Below are 16026 nucleotides of genomic sequence, written 5' to 3'. Positions count from 1 at the left end.
TTATACAAAAGAGGAAACTAAGACAGGCAGGGCAAGTGACTTGCCCAGGGTCATACAACTAGAAAGTTTCTGAGTCTGGATTTGAACTCAGGGCTTTCTGACTCCAGGTCTGGCACTCCATTTCATGATCTGTCTATTGATAAAAACACTTTATAATAAAGATCCATCAAATCTGAAAATATGCTACCTCTGCCTTGATTCAAGTAGTTGATTAAATATATATTTTTCATTTTTAATAGTATTTTATTTTTCCAAATATATGCAAATGTAGTTTTCAACATTCATCTTTGCAAAACCTCATGTTTCAAAAATTTTCTCCCTCTCTTCCCCTTGTCCCCCTTTCCAAGACAGCAAACTATCTTATATAAGTTAAACATGTGCAGTTCTTATAAAGGTATGTTCATATTTGTCACACTTCTCAAGAAAGATCAAAAGGGAAAACAAAAGGAAAAAGAAATACAGGAAAGAAAACAACAACAAAAAGGTGAAAATACTATGTTTTGATCCACACTCGGTCTCCATAGTTCTCTCTCTGGATTCAGATGACACTTTCCAGTTGACTAACTATTTAAGAGGCACATGACCAAGCACAGATCTCTGCTCCACGGAACACGTTTTTGACTTTGAACTGGCTGCTGTTTGCATGTGGTCATTCAGTGAATTCCAAGACCAGCTAGTTACGTCTTCCATTTCTTAGTACACGTATCTCTATCTTATTCATAAATATAGTATGAGATTTTCTTTATCTCTCTCATCAAAATTACAAAAAGCAAATAGCCTCCATCAAAATAAAATAAAATATTTCTGCAATCTCTCAAAACTTCCACCTCTATTTTTTTCATGAAGGATTTGCCTTTTTAACCTGGAAAGGGGATATTCTCTCAATTGCTAATCATAGGATGCTAGAGCTCGAAGGATCCAATCTCAGTATTTTAGGAATGGAAAAAACTGAAGCCTAAAAATTCATTGACATTCAGAAAACAAATATTTGACACTTTCTCTGTAAAGAGTGTTGTGTTAAGCACTAAAAAAGATACAAAACTGAAAAAAAAAAAACCCAACAACACAGTCCTGCCCTCAGAGAGTTTATAGTCTAATAAGGGCGGGCAAGGACAATTCTGTTTAACCACCAGATGGCATTGTTTGACACTAACCTAAAACTATTCAGGATCAGGGCCTGGAAAATTTACTCTGGCAATATGCACTCCATCCCAAACTAACAGGAGTTCCAAGGAAATGCCAGGCTCCCTAGAGTTCTCAGAAGTTGGATGACATTCTTCCATCCCCTATTTCTTTTCTCTTTGGATGGCCATGCTCCATTAAAAAAAAAAAAGAAATTTCTTTTATTTCCCTGGTCAATCATTTATTTTTTCCCTTATAGCAAATAGATTTAGTCAAGCCAAATAAGTTTCCAGATAGGCCATGTGCAAAAAATATTCATTTCATTCTGCATGTTAGTCCAACTCCTCTCTGTGAGGAGTTTGGTCTCCCTTGGAGTCATGGTTGATCATTGCCTTGATGAATTCTTTTGAAATCATTCTTTTTTTTTTTTTAAAGTGTTGATATAAAATATAAATTGTTCTGCTTCTGCTCACCTCACACTGCAATGGTTCACCCAAGTTTCTCAGAAACTGTTTTTTATATAATCTCTTACAACACAATAATATTCTATTCCATTCATATATCATGATCTGTTCAGCCATTCCTCCTCTGATGTGCACCTCCTTAGTTTCTAGTTCTACAAAGAGCAGCCTTAAATATATATATCTTAACACCTGTCTTTTTCTTCCTCTTTTGTTTGATCTCTTTGGTGGATGGGCCCCTGTCCTACAGTTAGTCTTGGTTTGCTCAATCTGGACTAGCTTTTGAGCTTCCACCTACAAGAAATCCCAACCTTCATAAATCTGCCATATCTCATTAAGCCCTAATAGTGTGACCTTGTACATAAGTTGTCCTTGCAAACAAACAGACGTTCCCATATTCTGTGTACATACACTATATACAGTGCTTTGTTCTTTTTTAAATTTTTATTTTTTATTATAGCTTTTTATATACAAAACATATGCATGGGTAATTTTTCAACATTGACCCTTGCCAAACCTTCTGTTCCAACTTTCCCCCTCCTTTCCCTCCCCCATTCCCCTAGATGACAGGTAGTCCCATACATGTTAAATATGTTAAAGTATATGTTAGATACAATATATAGAGATTTACATATGTATATATAGTTCTCTTGTTGCACAGGAAAGATTGGATTTAGAAAGAAGGTAAAAACAGCCTGAGAAGAAAAAAACAAAAATGCAAGCAAACAGTAACAGAAAGAGTGGGAATGTAATGTTGTGGTCCATACTCATTTCCCAGTGTCCTTTCTCTGGGTGTAGCTGGTTCTGTTCATTATAGATCAATTGGAACTGATTCTGTGCTTTGTTCTTTATCGTGGAACGTATAAAAGGATTACGATAATATACCCAGGACATCTGTTGTATTCCTACAGTTTCGCTCAGACTCAGACAAGCTTTAGCTGGTTAAAACCATGCTATAAAACCCAGGAGGCTCAGGTCCCGGTCTCTCTGCCAGCTACCCCCCTCCTTGGTTGAGAGCAATATATATTTGGCCCATATATTCTTCTTTACTGCATCTTCTTCTGGGAATGAGCAAAAGAATAGAAGAAATAGAAAGAAGCTCCCAACTGATGTTTGACTCCCAGAATGCAGTGAGACCTGTCATTCATTAGGGAGCCTTGTTTCTTGGGACTGGGCTTCTTGTTGAGCCTTGGAGACACAATGGAGAGAGAGAGACCTTTTTCCTTTGAGGTGGAAGGCTCTGTTCCACTTGTGCCTCCAGCCTCACTGCTGAATCAGCTCTGGCCCACAGGCACCCATCCTAGCCTCCTAAAGGGAATTGTTTCAGGACCAGAATGAACCTTCTCCATTCCTGTTCTTTCCTTCCATTCTGCCTCCTTCCGATCATGTTCTTCCTTGAGCTCAACTTCCTAATATAACCAAGAACTATGTTAGGTCCCTCTTGGTCTCTAGGTATGAGACAAAGTAGACAATGATAAGAGCAGAGGAGAAAGAGCATTCGGAAGATCTGAAGAGGCAAGATCTATTTAACTGTGGTGGATGGAAAAGGAGGAGGGAATGGTTCATGGAGAAAGTGAAGCGATTGACGGCCAGGTTACAAAACCTCTTGGAGGCACAGCTACACTGTTAGGGAGTGTAGTCATGAGATTATCAGGAGTGGGACGTGAGGAGAGAGAAAGAAATTTTCTGCTCCGGTAGAGGTAGCTGGTGGCAGTGGATCCAGCTCTTGGGTTGGAGTTAGGACAATCTGAATTCACATCCGTCCTCTTACTAGTTTACACCTACTAGCTGTGTAATCCTGGAGTGATTTAGTTTCTTTTTGCCTCAGTTTCCCCATCTGTAAAATGGGAGCAATAACAGCAGCAACCTGCCAGGATTAGGGGGAGCAAATGATACATACTATTTTAAGAGCACTTGGCACATAATAACTGCTTAATAAAGGCTTCCTTTTTATTTTCTCCTTCAGGATAATCAACATTTTTACGGCTTTTCAAGTTTACAAAGATTTGTATCCATGATCTCATTTGTTTAGTTTCAACTCCGTGGGTCTCCATGGGGACCTCTATGTGACCCTCTGAGACCCAGTTGTCTTCTCAGAAAGCAGCAGTCAAAGCCACGTCCTTTCCCTGGAGCTCCCACCCAGACCCTGGCACTGTGTGTCGTCCCCTCGTTCACCCCTGCTTCCCAACAGGGGCTGTCTGACTTTTCTCTCTACCCCCAGCCTTTTAACACAGTGTCTCGAACATAATAGGCGCCTAATAAATGTTTGCTGCCTTTCTCTTACATGCCACCTCTCGAGGGATATGTGAGTGCACGGATACGAGGCTAGTCGTGTCCGTGTGTGTGCATCTGGCTGAGGGGCAAAGGGGATGTTGGGGGTGGGGGCGGGGAAAGGGCTGTGTTCGTGTACACTGCAGGAGGATCAGGATGGGTTGCAAGCCCATTGACAGGCTGAGTGTGTGTGCGTGTGTGTGCGTGTGTGAGTGTGTGTGAGCGTGTGCTAGTGTGTATGTGTGCATGTGTGTGAGTGCGTGAGTGTGCGTGTGTGTATGAGTGTGTGTGAGCGTGCGTGCATGTGCATGTGAGTGTGTGAGTGTGTGTGTATGAGTGTGTGAGAGCGTGTGTGTATGTGTGTGAGCGTGCGTGCGTGTGTGTGTGCGAAGTGTGCGCGCGCATGTGTGTATGTGTGTGTGTTTGTGTGTGTGTGCGAGTGTGAGTGTGCGTGTGTGTGAATGAGTGTGTGAGAGCGTGCGTGTGTGAGTGTGTGTATGTGTGTGAGCGTGCGTGTGTGTGAGTGTGCGAGAGCGTGCGCGAGCATGTGTGTATGTGTGTGAGTGTGTGTGAGTGTGTTTGTGTGTGTGTGAGTGTGTGTGTGAGTGAGTGGTGGGGGGCGGGAGGAAGAGGGACACTAGCGTGGGCGCGCATCGGCTCAGAGAGTTGGGGGTTGGGGGTCGGTGTGTGCGTGGTGCGTGTGGGTGCCGGGGGTGGGCAAACTGCCTCCCCGCTCACGCCCCCCGTGGGCGGGCCGGACCAATGGAAGGCCGCGGCGGGCAGGGTGGGCGGGGGCGGCCGGGCCGATGAAGGGGGGCGGATGGAGGCTGAGCCTGGGCGGCGGGCGGGCGGCCGGGCAGCGGCGGCAGCTGGGGCAGCGGCGGCGGCAGCAGCTGGGCGCTCCGTGCGCGGCGGCGGCGGCGGCGGCAGAGCCGAGGGCGGCAGCACTGCCAGGGGCAGCCGCGGGGGCGGGCCCGGGAGCCTGGGGGGGCCCGCGCGGGGATGCGCTCGGGGCGCGGCGGCTCCGGCTCGGGCTCCGGAGGCTCGGGCTGCTGGGGAGCGAGCTAGCGGCGCGGGCCGGGGAGGCGGAGGAGGGCCAGTCCGAGGAGGCGGAGGAGGCGCAAGGGGAGGCGGAGGAGGCGCCGGAGGAGGAGCGGCTGCGGCGGCGCCCGCGGAGGAGGAGGCGAAAGCGGCGGCGGCGGCGGCGGGGACGGCGGCCGGAGCCCTTGCCCGAGCCCGAGCCCCAGCGCACCATGGCTGCCCAGGGCGAGCCGGGCTACCTGGCGGCGCAGTCGGACCCGGGCTCCACGAGCGAGCGCAGCACCGACTCACCCGTGCCGGGCTCCGAGGACGACCTGGCCGGGGGCCCCCTGCCCGGCCCCGAGTGGAGCGAGGAACGCTTCCGCGTGGACAGGAAGAAACTCGAGGCCATGTTACAAGGTAAGCTTCCCCCTGCCCCGCCTGGGACCCCCGGCCGATCCTCGGACCCCGGCTCTCTGACTCCGCCGCGCTCTCTCCCAGCCCCGGATTCCCCGGGACTTCCACTGCCCCACTTGGCCCACCCCTCGCTTTTCTCGCAAAAAGTCACTACTTCTCCCTGGGCCTCAGTTTCCCCATCGGCAGAATGAGGGGGATGTGTCCGTTTGGCTGATGTTGAACGTCCTCCCCAAATCTTCCTCCTTTAAGAATCTGCCTAGCCGAGCGAGGGCTGGGAGCTGTGCCAAAGCTTGTGCCTTAAAGCGCTTTAAGGTCCCCAGCCCGGGAGCTCAGGGCTTGGCGATCCCCTTTCGTGCCCAGCTCGGGCGCCTCTTCCCCGGCTGGGGGCTCTCCGCCGCTGCCGCTGCTCACTTTCTCGGAGCCCTCCTCTTCCTTCCCTCCTGGCCTAGGGGGCCTGGAGGAAATGATTCCTCCTCCCCTCGCCCTCTTAGCCGTCCCCGCCTCCAGTCTCTCCCAGCCGAGTGGAGCAGGGCCTCCGTGGGGGGAATCCCTCAGCGGCGGGGGGTGGGGAGCCCCACAGTAACTTCGGAAACTCCCCCCCCTCCCTCCCCGCACTCCCCGCCGGCGGGAGGCTCGCCCGGCCCCGACCCCACCGGCAGCCCAACTTTTCCTTGCCGGGTGTCTGAGAGGCACTTAAACTTGCCCTGGGACCGGGCCGACCCCCGCGGGATGAGGGCACTAGAACTTGGGGCGGGATGCCGCCGTGAGCCCGGCCAAGCTCGGCCTACATCCGCTGTCCTACAGCCGCTCTCCCTCTGTCACTTTCCTCCCCCCTTCCCCTTGTCAGTATCCACTTCCTCCAGCTGAGGGGCTCGGCGATGTGGCTCAGTTCTAGGATGGGGTCCCCCCCCCTTTTGGGGCAGGATGAAAGGGGGGGCGGAGCTGCGATCGTCTCCCAGGGAGACTCTCGGGGCAGCGCCAACGTATTGGAGCACAGGGTTGCCCGCATCTCCTGCAGGGCTCGGGAGGACGCATACCGAGTCAATGCATCTCTCCCCAGGAACACAGGCCTCAGTTTGCCTTTCACAAATCGAGGCAACAAGTCAGATCACCAGATATTTGTTAAGTGGCAGTTCTGCGCCAGGCTCCGGGCTAAGTGCGGGGCACATACAAGGTAGCTCTCGCTTTCAAGCTTCTCACCAGCGTGCAAACACCTGGGTCCAAACAGAGCACAGGATAGTGAGGGATGAGCCATAGAGGGAAGGTTTTCAACCTGTATTTTCTTCCTTTCTTTTCCCTAACCAGAAAAGTGAATCAGTGCTGGCTTAGCGCCTTCACATTTACAGTTCAGAGAGTCCTGGGACTTTCTGGGAAAATGTCACGTTGTGACTGGCCAAAGGTAACGCTTGAGCCTTCCTTGGGGCAGCAGGAAGAAGGAAGGACTGTTCTAAGGACTATCAGTGATGCTTTGCAAAATCAAGATCTAACAGCCCATCACCTACCCACAGTCTCCTGGGAAGGTTAATCCTGTAGCTTGAGGACAAGTCCATGGCCAATCAGATCTTGTTACCCACCCCCCCCTCCCCATTGCTTATTTGAACTTTGGAGGACTTGGGGCTGTGGTGGTCCCTTGTGTCCTTTTGGGGACAGTGAAGCAGGTTTTGGGTTTGGGGGTCTTGGACTTGGATCTGCTGCTCACTTGCCCATCCTCACTTGTTCTTTTTTTTTTTTTTTTAAACTGTCTTGTTGGTGTGAGGATGTTTCTGTGGGTGTTTTGAATTATGTAACTTTCCAGGAAAGTTTCTCCATCTTACTTGATAAAGTCCTCAGAATCCACATTCCCCAGTAGCAACTTTTTTTATTTGTTTGGATCTAACAGATGTTAACTCACTTATTAGGAATTCCATTTTGAAGCAAAATGTAATCGATAAAGCAAATTATTTTAAGGAAGAAATGGATAAAGTAAGGTCAGAAAGTTCTCTTGAGTACTGGATACCTTAAAAAAAATAGCCTTTCCTCTCGAGAGCTTTCAAGACATTGTTTCTTGGATGTGTTTGGACCGATTTGGGAAAGATGAATGTAAAAATGATCAAACACCAGTGCAAACCATCCAGACAGGAGGGACCAGAGGAGATCAGAGGAACTACTAGGCATTTACAAAGTCAGTAACATTTAGTGTAGAGATGTGGGATGTGGGATGCAAAGACCTGAGTTCTAATTCCCCACTTAATAGTCATTTGACTTTGGTGGAATTGATTTCCCTCTCCAGACCTGTTTCCCCATTTGGAAGAGGAGATGAACTCCAAGGTCCTTTCTATCCCAGATCTGTGACTTGACAGGAATTGGCTGCTCATCTGTTTCCTATGCTGGCTGATGTCTGTGTTCTCCGAATCACCTGTTTAGAAAGTGTTGGGTCCTCTTCGAAGAGAAGAATTGGATAATTTGCCTTCCCATGGATAGTTTATTTTTTTTTCCTGAAGTGGTGCTTGGGCCTGGTGTCCTTTGTAATTGGCAAAGTGGGTTGAGTGCTTGTAGTTGTTAGAAAGCCAGTCTTGGCTCAAGGAGCCCACAATTCAGATTCTGCCTCTGAAGTTTCCTAACTATCTGACTACAAGCAAACCACTTCATCTCTCTTCTCATCTGTAAAATGGGGGTAACACTATCCATAGTAACTACCTCACAAGATTGTTGTGAGGCTCAACCTATTTTACAGAAAAGGAAACTGAGTCCCAGAGAAGTGGGCAGTTTCCTTTCCCCCGAATTTGTAGGCACAAAACAGATCTCTTGCTATTAGATTTTTTATTGGTCCCTTTACTATAGGAAAGAAAGAGGTGGCAGAAGGAGTCCCACATATAGTCCTGTACAGTCATGTGAGGCAGCTTTGGAGTACCTTTGCCCTGACTCAGAACTCTTAAGGCACCTTGGCTTAAACTTACTTTCTTATAAGTAACGACAATTTATGCTGTTTCCGATCCCTTTCCAGGGTTCCAACACTAATGGAGTAAACTGAATGTTTATCTCTAAAGCCTCCAAGCTTCTGCTGACTTTAGTTCTCCAAGGGACTACAGATGAGAAGAAATTGGACCTAGTCAGGAATAGCAAGCAAAGTAACAGGAATAGTAGGGGATATTCCTTCCTTCCTCCCTCCCTCCCTCTCTTTTTTCCTCCTTCCCTCCCTCCCTTTTTTCTTCTTTCCTCCCTCCTTTTTTTTCTCTTTCCCTCCCTCCCCTTTTTCTCCTTCCCTCCCTCCCTCTCTCCCTTCCTTCTTCCCTTCCTCCCTCCTCCCCTCCCTCCTTCCCTTCCTTCTTTCCTTCCTTCCTTCCTTCCTCCTTCTCTCCTTCCCTCTCTCCTTCTCTTCTTCCCTCTCTCCTTCTCTCCCTTCCTCATTTTTTCTTCTTACCTCCCTCCCTTCCTCCTTTCCTCCCTTTCTTCCTTCCTTCCTCTCTTTGTTTTTTTTTTCTTTCCTTTCGTCTCCTCTCCTCAACTCTCCTTTCGTCTCTTCTTCTCTTTCTCTTTTTTGGCAGTTTCTTCTCTCCTTTTTCTTGGCAATGAGGTTAAGTTACTTGCCCAGGGTCACACAACTATTTAGTGTCTGAGGCTATATTTGAATTCAGGTCCTCCTGACTCCAGAGCCTAACCACCGCACTACCTAATACCCCTAGGTTTCCATCTCTAATTGGCCTGTAATTATTAAGTGCCTACTATGTGTCAGGCGTTGCTCCAGGTACCTGGGATACAGAGAAAAAGAATGAAGCTGCTCCAACTTTCAGTGTGCTTAATGAAGTAGGTCTTCAGACAAATGACTGTATCCCTGATTACTTTTGAATCAACAGAGTACTACCATGTAATTTTTATGTGGTGAAAATATTTATTCAGGGTCCATTCAAATTTATTGAATGATTGTGTAGGTATGTGGTTATGTGCTGCCGAGAGGCAGTGAGACACAGAGCAGGAGTCAGAAAGGCTTGGATTCCAGTCTTGCCCTATGGGCAGCTGGGAATATTAGCTACCACTTTGTGGTACAGACAGCTCTCAGATTCTAAGTTAGAGATGATGTGCTGATCTGCATAGGGAAGAACTTTTAGACCAGAACTGACAGCTTTGCTGTTCCCCTTCCCTCATCCCCCAACACACTCCAGAAAATTACACCTTCTAACTTCTTGGAGTGTTAGACTCCATTTGAATTGGTTGCTCTGTTAATAAGTGCCAGAAATCCTTGGCTATTTTACTTAAAAATAAATTGGATCTGTTGTTATCATTTTCAGTAGCTCTTTGTATCCTTTGGGGAGGGGGGGGGGAAGAACCAATTGGAGGTCTCCAAGGGAAATGGGCAAATTAACAAGATTGTCTTTCCCTAAATGTGCAGAGTGTGATCTGGAGATTATAATGTTTGGAATTTCTTTCCCAATGAGACTGTCCTGGGGGTAAGTTAATCTTTAATCAGTTATATTTTTACTAGTAAAGAAATTCTTCTATGTAATGAACCAAAAATTCCAAGAGGGAAAATGTTGATAGGACGAAAGTTCTTATTTCAGAGATCCTTCTAGTGAATGTTTTTAAATACCAACGAACCGTCCAAGAATTGAGGTGGAGAGACCCTTTTTGGGGGAGGAAAGGGGCAGGAGTTGAATAACCTTTTAAAAATTATACTTAAAAAAAGATAATTGCTTCAGAACAGGTGGAATTACTGATATGATTGTGTCTCCCGTGCATTCCAGGCATGGGAGAGACCCCGTACAAAGGTTCAGATAGGAAATGGAATGTTGTATGCAACAAGGCCAAAGAGAGTAATGGGTGATAAGGTGATAAGGGTCAACTTGATTTCCCTTCTCCCCTTTCTCTCCCTCCAGCTCCAACTGGACCTTCCCTGTACAGATGTTTCTAGGTCATACTGTGGTCCCTCTCTTCCCTCGGCACATTGGTCGTATATCAGGTTTCTTTGTATACTTATCATCGCCCTGGGAATAGTTTGTCATCTCCTGAAAGTTAAGGATTGTATCATTGTTCTTCTTTGCATCCTGGCCCTGATGGGTCCCTCAGAGTGGGTATTTCAAAGAAGGTCTTGCTCTGCACTGAGTTCAGATGAAAAACTCCTTTCCTCATTTTCCTTCATTAAATGTGTGGAAATTCCCTATAAAATCTGGCCACATGATTAGGGGCAGGTTTAGAGATGGAGACTTGGGACGGCTTCTACTATTTAAGAATGAGAAATTAGTTTTCAGCCTCCATCTGCAGTAACAAGGTTAAGTTCCAGAGTGTGAATGAATGGAAGCCTTTTTTGGGGGGGGTTTCTCTTCTTGCCAGTGACATGATAGGGGAGGGTTTGAGGAGGTTTGGGTAGACTTTGAAAAGAGGTTGGGACACAGGGATAGTCCAAGAGTTCTCTTTATCTCCTTTTAAACTTGAGAACATGGAACCTAAATCCACACTTGGTATATTTATCAAGTAGGTCTCTCTCATGTATTCAAATCAAACCAAGATGTCATTAATTTGTGACTTTTCTAGAGCGGTGTAGATGGCAATCATCCACGCCGACTCATCCAATGCAAATCCCGCCTGTGGCCTCCAGAAAATACACTACAAGGAGGATTTTTTTCCTTGCATTCTTTCCAAGACATCAGAACTCTGGCTGTTCAGCTATCACCCCTTGTTCCTGCCTTGTGGTCTGTCCACCTTTCCATTTTTTTGGGGTACACATCCTTCTATTTTGTCACTTTCCCTCCATATCCTTCCTCAGTGGCCCTCAGATGTGCGGAAGTAGTCCAAGTCAACAAGCTAAGATGCGGATCTCACTTTCACCCTCATTTTCTTGAAGTTTTGCTGCATTGAGCACTGAATTGTTTGCTGAGGTTACTGAACTAAGGAGGGTTATAACATGGGATGTCATTTCTTTAGCAAACAGTGGTTGGCTGATAGTTGCTTAATAAATGCTTGATTGCTTAATTAGATTAAGTATCAACTATGTGCAAGGCTCCATGCTAGAAAGACAGAAAATGACAGGCTCCAGGGAGAAATCCTATGTATGTCCATGAGTGTAAAACATGGTAAGAAGGATGTGGGCAAAATAAAGCAGGAAACTTTGGGAAGAAGGAGAATTCCTATAGCAGGGAAGAGGGAAAAGCCTTCATCTGCTAACTCTTCCACAGCTAGGAACAACTAGGTGCCAACAGTGCACAGAATGCTAGACCCGGAGTCTGGAAGCATCACTTCATGAGTTCAAATCCAGCCTCAGAAAATTACTAGCTATGAAACCCTGGCCAAGTCACTTAACTCTCTTAGTCTCAATTTCCTCACCTGTCAAATGAACTAGAGAAGGAAATAGCAAAGCACTCCATTATCTTTCACCAAGAAAACCCCTAAATAGGATCACAATGAATCAGACAGAACTCAAAATGACTGAATAACAACAAATGGACAAAGCTCTGTGGGCACAGAGACAAAAAAGCAAAGTGTTCCTCAAGCAGAGGCACATTGGGGGCAATGGCCCTTCAGAAAGGCATAGGCGAAAGTTGACTGAGATCAGAAGGTGTGGAGGCATCTTTGCTATTTGAAGGCGTATCTACACTTTCAAGATCTCGGATCCATTGAAGAATATCTGTGTGTCCAACACTCTGCTCAAAGGAGGTTGTGGGTAGATTTTTTTTAAGTTAAGAGCTGGGTTCTTTTGGTCTGTTTGGATGCACACATCCTTGATGCAGGAGATCCTCATGCCGACTCCAACAGCTGGGCAGCAGGAACTGAAGAAGGTCGGACCAGACAGCTGAAAAACCAGGCTCCCAGTCATAACAAAAAATAATGAGGATGATCATGGGGATGTTAATGTTTAAAAAGCCCAGAAATTTACATGATTTTGTTGGGAGCTTATAAAAACCCTGAAAAGAAGCACCAAAGGTGGTGATACCCGCATTTTATAGTGGGGGAAGCAGTTTCAGAGAGATGAGGAGACTTACTTGTGGCACAATCTGGGAAGATCCATGAGGGGGCTTCCTGATGCCAACTCCAGGAACCCATTCACCATGACCTGCTGCCTCCCATGGGAAAGACATTGAGATGATTTCCTGGCATCTCTCTTCCCCAATAGAATCTCTTTCTCTCTGTCTCTGTGCCTCTGGCTCCAGCTCTCTGTTTCTCTCTGTCTGTCTCTGTCTTTCTCTATCTGTCTCTTTCTCTTTCTCTCTGTCTCTCTATGTCTCTGGCTCCAGCTCTCTGTTTCTCTTTGTCTGTCTCTGTCTCTCTGTTTTCCTCTGTCTCTTTCTTTCTGTCTCTGTTTCTTTGTGTCTCTCTCTTCATGTCTCTGTCTCTATCTCTGTCCCTCTCCTTTTCCCTCCCCCACTGGCAGAATGGAGGCTCTTTTGGGGGCAGGGACTTTTTGATTTTTTTCAATATCTCTGCAGATCCTTGAAGCCAGCACAGTGCTTGACAGGTGGTTGATTCTTCGTAAGCACTTGTTTGGCTCTGGCTGAATTGGCAAAAATGTCCAGAGCAACTCATCTGATTCTTTCATTCTCCTTCATGAGTAGAGCTGATGTTAGATTCAGGCAGACATGAGTTCAAATCTCACGCTGGCTGTGTGTCTTTAGGGAAGTGGCTTATTGTTTAATGTGGCAAGCAACGCTAAGTCTCTGAGCTGTAGAGAAGATGCCACTTCCACTGGGTGCCATGTATACTGATGAAAAGAAGGCAGATTCGGCAAGCTGGGCACAATCATAAAGATCTCAGAATGCCAGTCTTTGGATTAACTGGAGAACAAGGGCTAGCTGTGTGTCTCTGGTGCTTTCCTCCCAGGGAGTCCTCTCTCCCTGTGGTCCCATTTGTGTCTCCAGACTACCCTAAACGAAACACAATGCAGATGCGATCGAGAGCTCCCAGCCTCAGAGAGGCTGTTTAATTTGTCCAAATTTCACAGCAAGCAAATTGAAGGCTTTCTAATGGCAAGTCCAGTGAGCTGTTTTTTTCCCCCCAAGAATATCCGATTGCAGTTGATTCCAAGGTATCTTTTGTTGTTAGCAGAAAGGAATCTCTTTTCACATTTCACCAAAGTCCAAATCCCCCTCCATGCAAACCTGAGCGTTGAGTGGTTTCTCCGTGCTCTGCACAGAAACGAGCGTGGAGGAAGGCAGCATCCTGCCGTAACCGACTTGCTTTAATGGCCTTGACATTCACCATTTAGCCATACAGGCTGTTGGAAAAGGATCGAGTTCTTTTTAAACTCTTGGCTCCCCAACATGCTGAATCGACTCTTCTTCTGCAAAATAAATATTGGAGATAGATCTGTGTAAGTCGTGTAGCTTAAAGCATCTCCGTGCATTCCGCGGTTAACGATTGTAACGGTATCACGTTCTCGAGTTTCTCGGTATGTTCAGGGGTCCGGTGGCCTGTCATGGTTTGGCCTGAACAGGAAGCCAGGAGCCTGCTGGCTTGCACATTCTTGCTGGTTACAGTATAATCTTTACCTCCCTTGGAAAATATGCCCGGTTTGGGATGTTTATTTCAGGCCACTCGGCTTGTAGCTAGTCTGTTTAGCCGTGGAAGAACTTGGAAGTGAATGTGTTCTTTCTTTCTCTCGTTATTCTTTGTCTGCGTGGACTTAAATGTCTTTTTTTGGATCCAGATCATTGATTTCCCTGGTTTAGGGAACTCTTATTGTGTAAATTCCCTGCGCTGATGCAGATTCCCAACGCTTCCGTCACATAGTGTTACATCAGGGGTTCTTAATCTGGACTCTGTGAACATAAAACCTTTTTTTTTAAAACAATAATTATATTTCAGTATAATTAGTTTCCTCTGTAATCTTATGTGTTTTATTTTAGGCATTAAAACCATGGTTTTGAGGAGGGTGTCCATAGATTTCACCAGACAGCCAGAGGGCTCTATGGCACTTAATTAGGAAAGAACCCCAAATTTAGAGAGCTGCTTTGACCAAAAAGTGAGGGGCCGTCTTTCTCAGCATCTTCCTTCCTGCAAGCAGGCTCAGTGGCACCATGATATATGGCCTCTCATACATCTACATAGAAATGTTTGCTTCTTAACATGTGTGTGAAATGGATGGGAATAAAGGCTCAGGTTCATCCATGTTACACCTAAGAGTTACAGAGTAAGGTTGCCCTACACCATGCTGGTCTGGCAGAAGTTAGTGCGCCTGTAAAGGATCCGGGCTTTTTGTCATGAAAGAATTAAAAGGAAGGGTTCAGGATGGGATATTACGTGAGCATTTTCGGCTTGAGGTCCAGAGGTACCACGTTTTGGCGCCCATGGACATCTAGTTACTTTTCTCTATGATGGAGGTGACTATCCTTATTTCTGTAGCTCTTAAATATAAGATATTTACATATCTTATATTTAGATATAGATATCTCTAGATATATATATCTTGTAAATACAGATATTTATATATCTATAATATAAATATAAAATATACTTTTATATATTATGAAATATATACTATATTATGCTATGAAATATTTCTAATATACTTTTATATATTATAAAATATATACTATATTATGCTATGAAATATTTCTAATATACTTTTATATATTATAAAATATATAATATATAAGAATTATGTTATGAAATATTTCTTACTATACTTTTATAGAACTTATATTATAAAGTTTACATCTCATATAACGAGATCCCATTTATCTAACACTTTAAGATTGGCAAGACATTTTAAGTAATTTTTCTCCTTTGATCCTTCTTGTGCAATATGTGTTTCCATTTTTTGTTGTTGTTCAGTTGTTTTCACTCAAATCTGACTCTTTGTGACCCCATTTGGGGTTTTCTTGGGAGAGATAATGAAGTTCTTTGACATTTCTTTCTCCAGCTCTTTTTACAGATGAGGAAACTGAGGCAAACAAGGTAATGTGACTTGCCCAGGGTCCCATAGCTAGTCGGTGTCCGAGGTCTCATTTGAACTTAGGTCTTCCTGACTCCACACTTAGCTACCTAGGGAACATCTACTTTTCTAGCTATTATAAACCTAGGTCAGTTTTTGTTTTGGGAAGTTAATGTGCTTCACTGACACTGAGGATTACATGTATAAGAGAGAAAAAGTCAGTAATTGTGTGTGGTCTGAAGCTTGGGAATAACAATTAAAAAGTGGAAATTGATTTATGCTAACATTAGCGTTTTTACTGTTCCAGTGTTCATTTTCACTTTATGCGATTTTGTTTTTACTAATTGCACCCATTGGTCCAACTCTGCTTCTTCTTGAGTTCTTAAGTGTTAATTGAAAACCTTTCATTCAGTGAATTTTATTAAATGCCCATAGTCCCCCAAGAATTTGAGGTGAAAAACAGCAAGAAAGAGAGGAAGGTGCGAACGGAGGGGGAGAGGGTTGGAACAGTCCACGAACACATGACATATGGAGAAGGGCACCATGCCAGGGAAGGAATGAAGGATGTGGGAGAAATGGGTGACCAGGAACAAAATGGCGGCAGAGTCAGAGGTGATGGATGGAGAAGCGCCGAACTCCATTGGTACCTCATGTCAAGAGAAAGAGAGTGACGTCCTACTTGCAGTGGGTTGATCCTCAGTGGTGGAAATGTGGAAAAACATGGATGAGATTCACCAGGGTCTGCAGGCACGAATGGGCCGTGATCTGGGTAACACTCACATGGGGAAGCTGTGGAGGAATGCCTCCTATAGGCAAAGTAATTCTGAGCACATGAAGATGAGAAAGATGATTTCTGCCTTTATGTAATCCAGGCTGGGGTCTGGAGATGGAGGAGGG

The 16026-nt window shown here is 45.6% G+C and overlaps 1 protein-coding gene across 2 annotated transcripts in view; it reads left to right on the top strand.

The window, feature by feature from the left end:
* The first annotated feature begins 5032 nt into the window (after positions 1–5032).
* BICC1 (BicC family RNA binding protein 1) overlaps positions 5033–16026 on the top strand; it is a 254358-nt gene continuing 243364 nt past the window's right edge. For both annotated transcript variants that reach the window (XM_003755073.3, XM_023506771.2), the window contains exon 1: positions 5033–5294. In XM_003755073.3, the coding sequence (XP_003755121.1) occupies positions 5108–5294 (187 nt within the window). In that variant the 5' untranslated portion in view covers positions 5033–5107. The remainder of the gene's footprint in view (positions 5295–16026) is intronic.

Source organism: Sarcophilus harrisii, chromosome 2 (genome assembly GCF_902635505.1).
Source record: "Sarcophilus harrisii chromosome 2, mSarHar1.11, whole genome shotgun sequence".
NCBI lineage: Eukaryota > Metazoa > Chordata > Mammalia > Dasyuromorphia > Dasyuridae > Sarcophilus > Sarcophilus harrisii.
The sequence above is the reverse complement of the archived record's forward strand: the minus strand, read 5'-3'. Positions and strand labels throughout refer to the sequence as shown.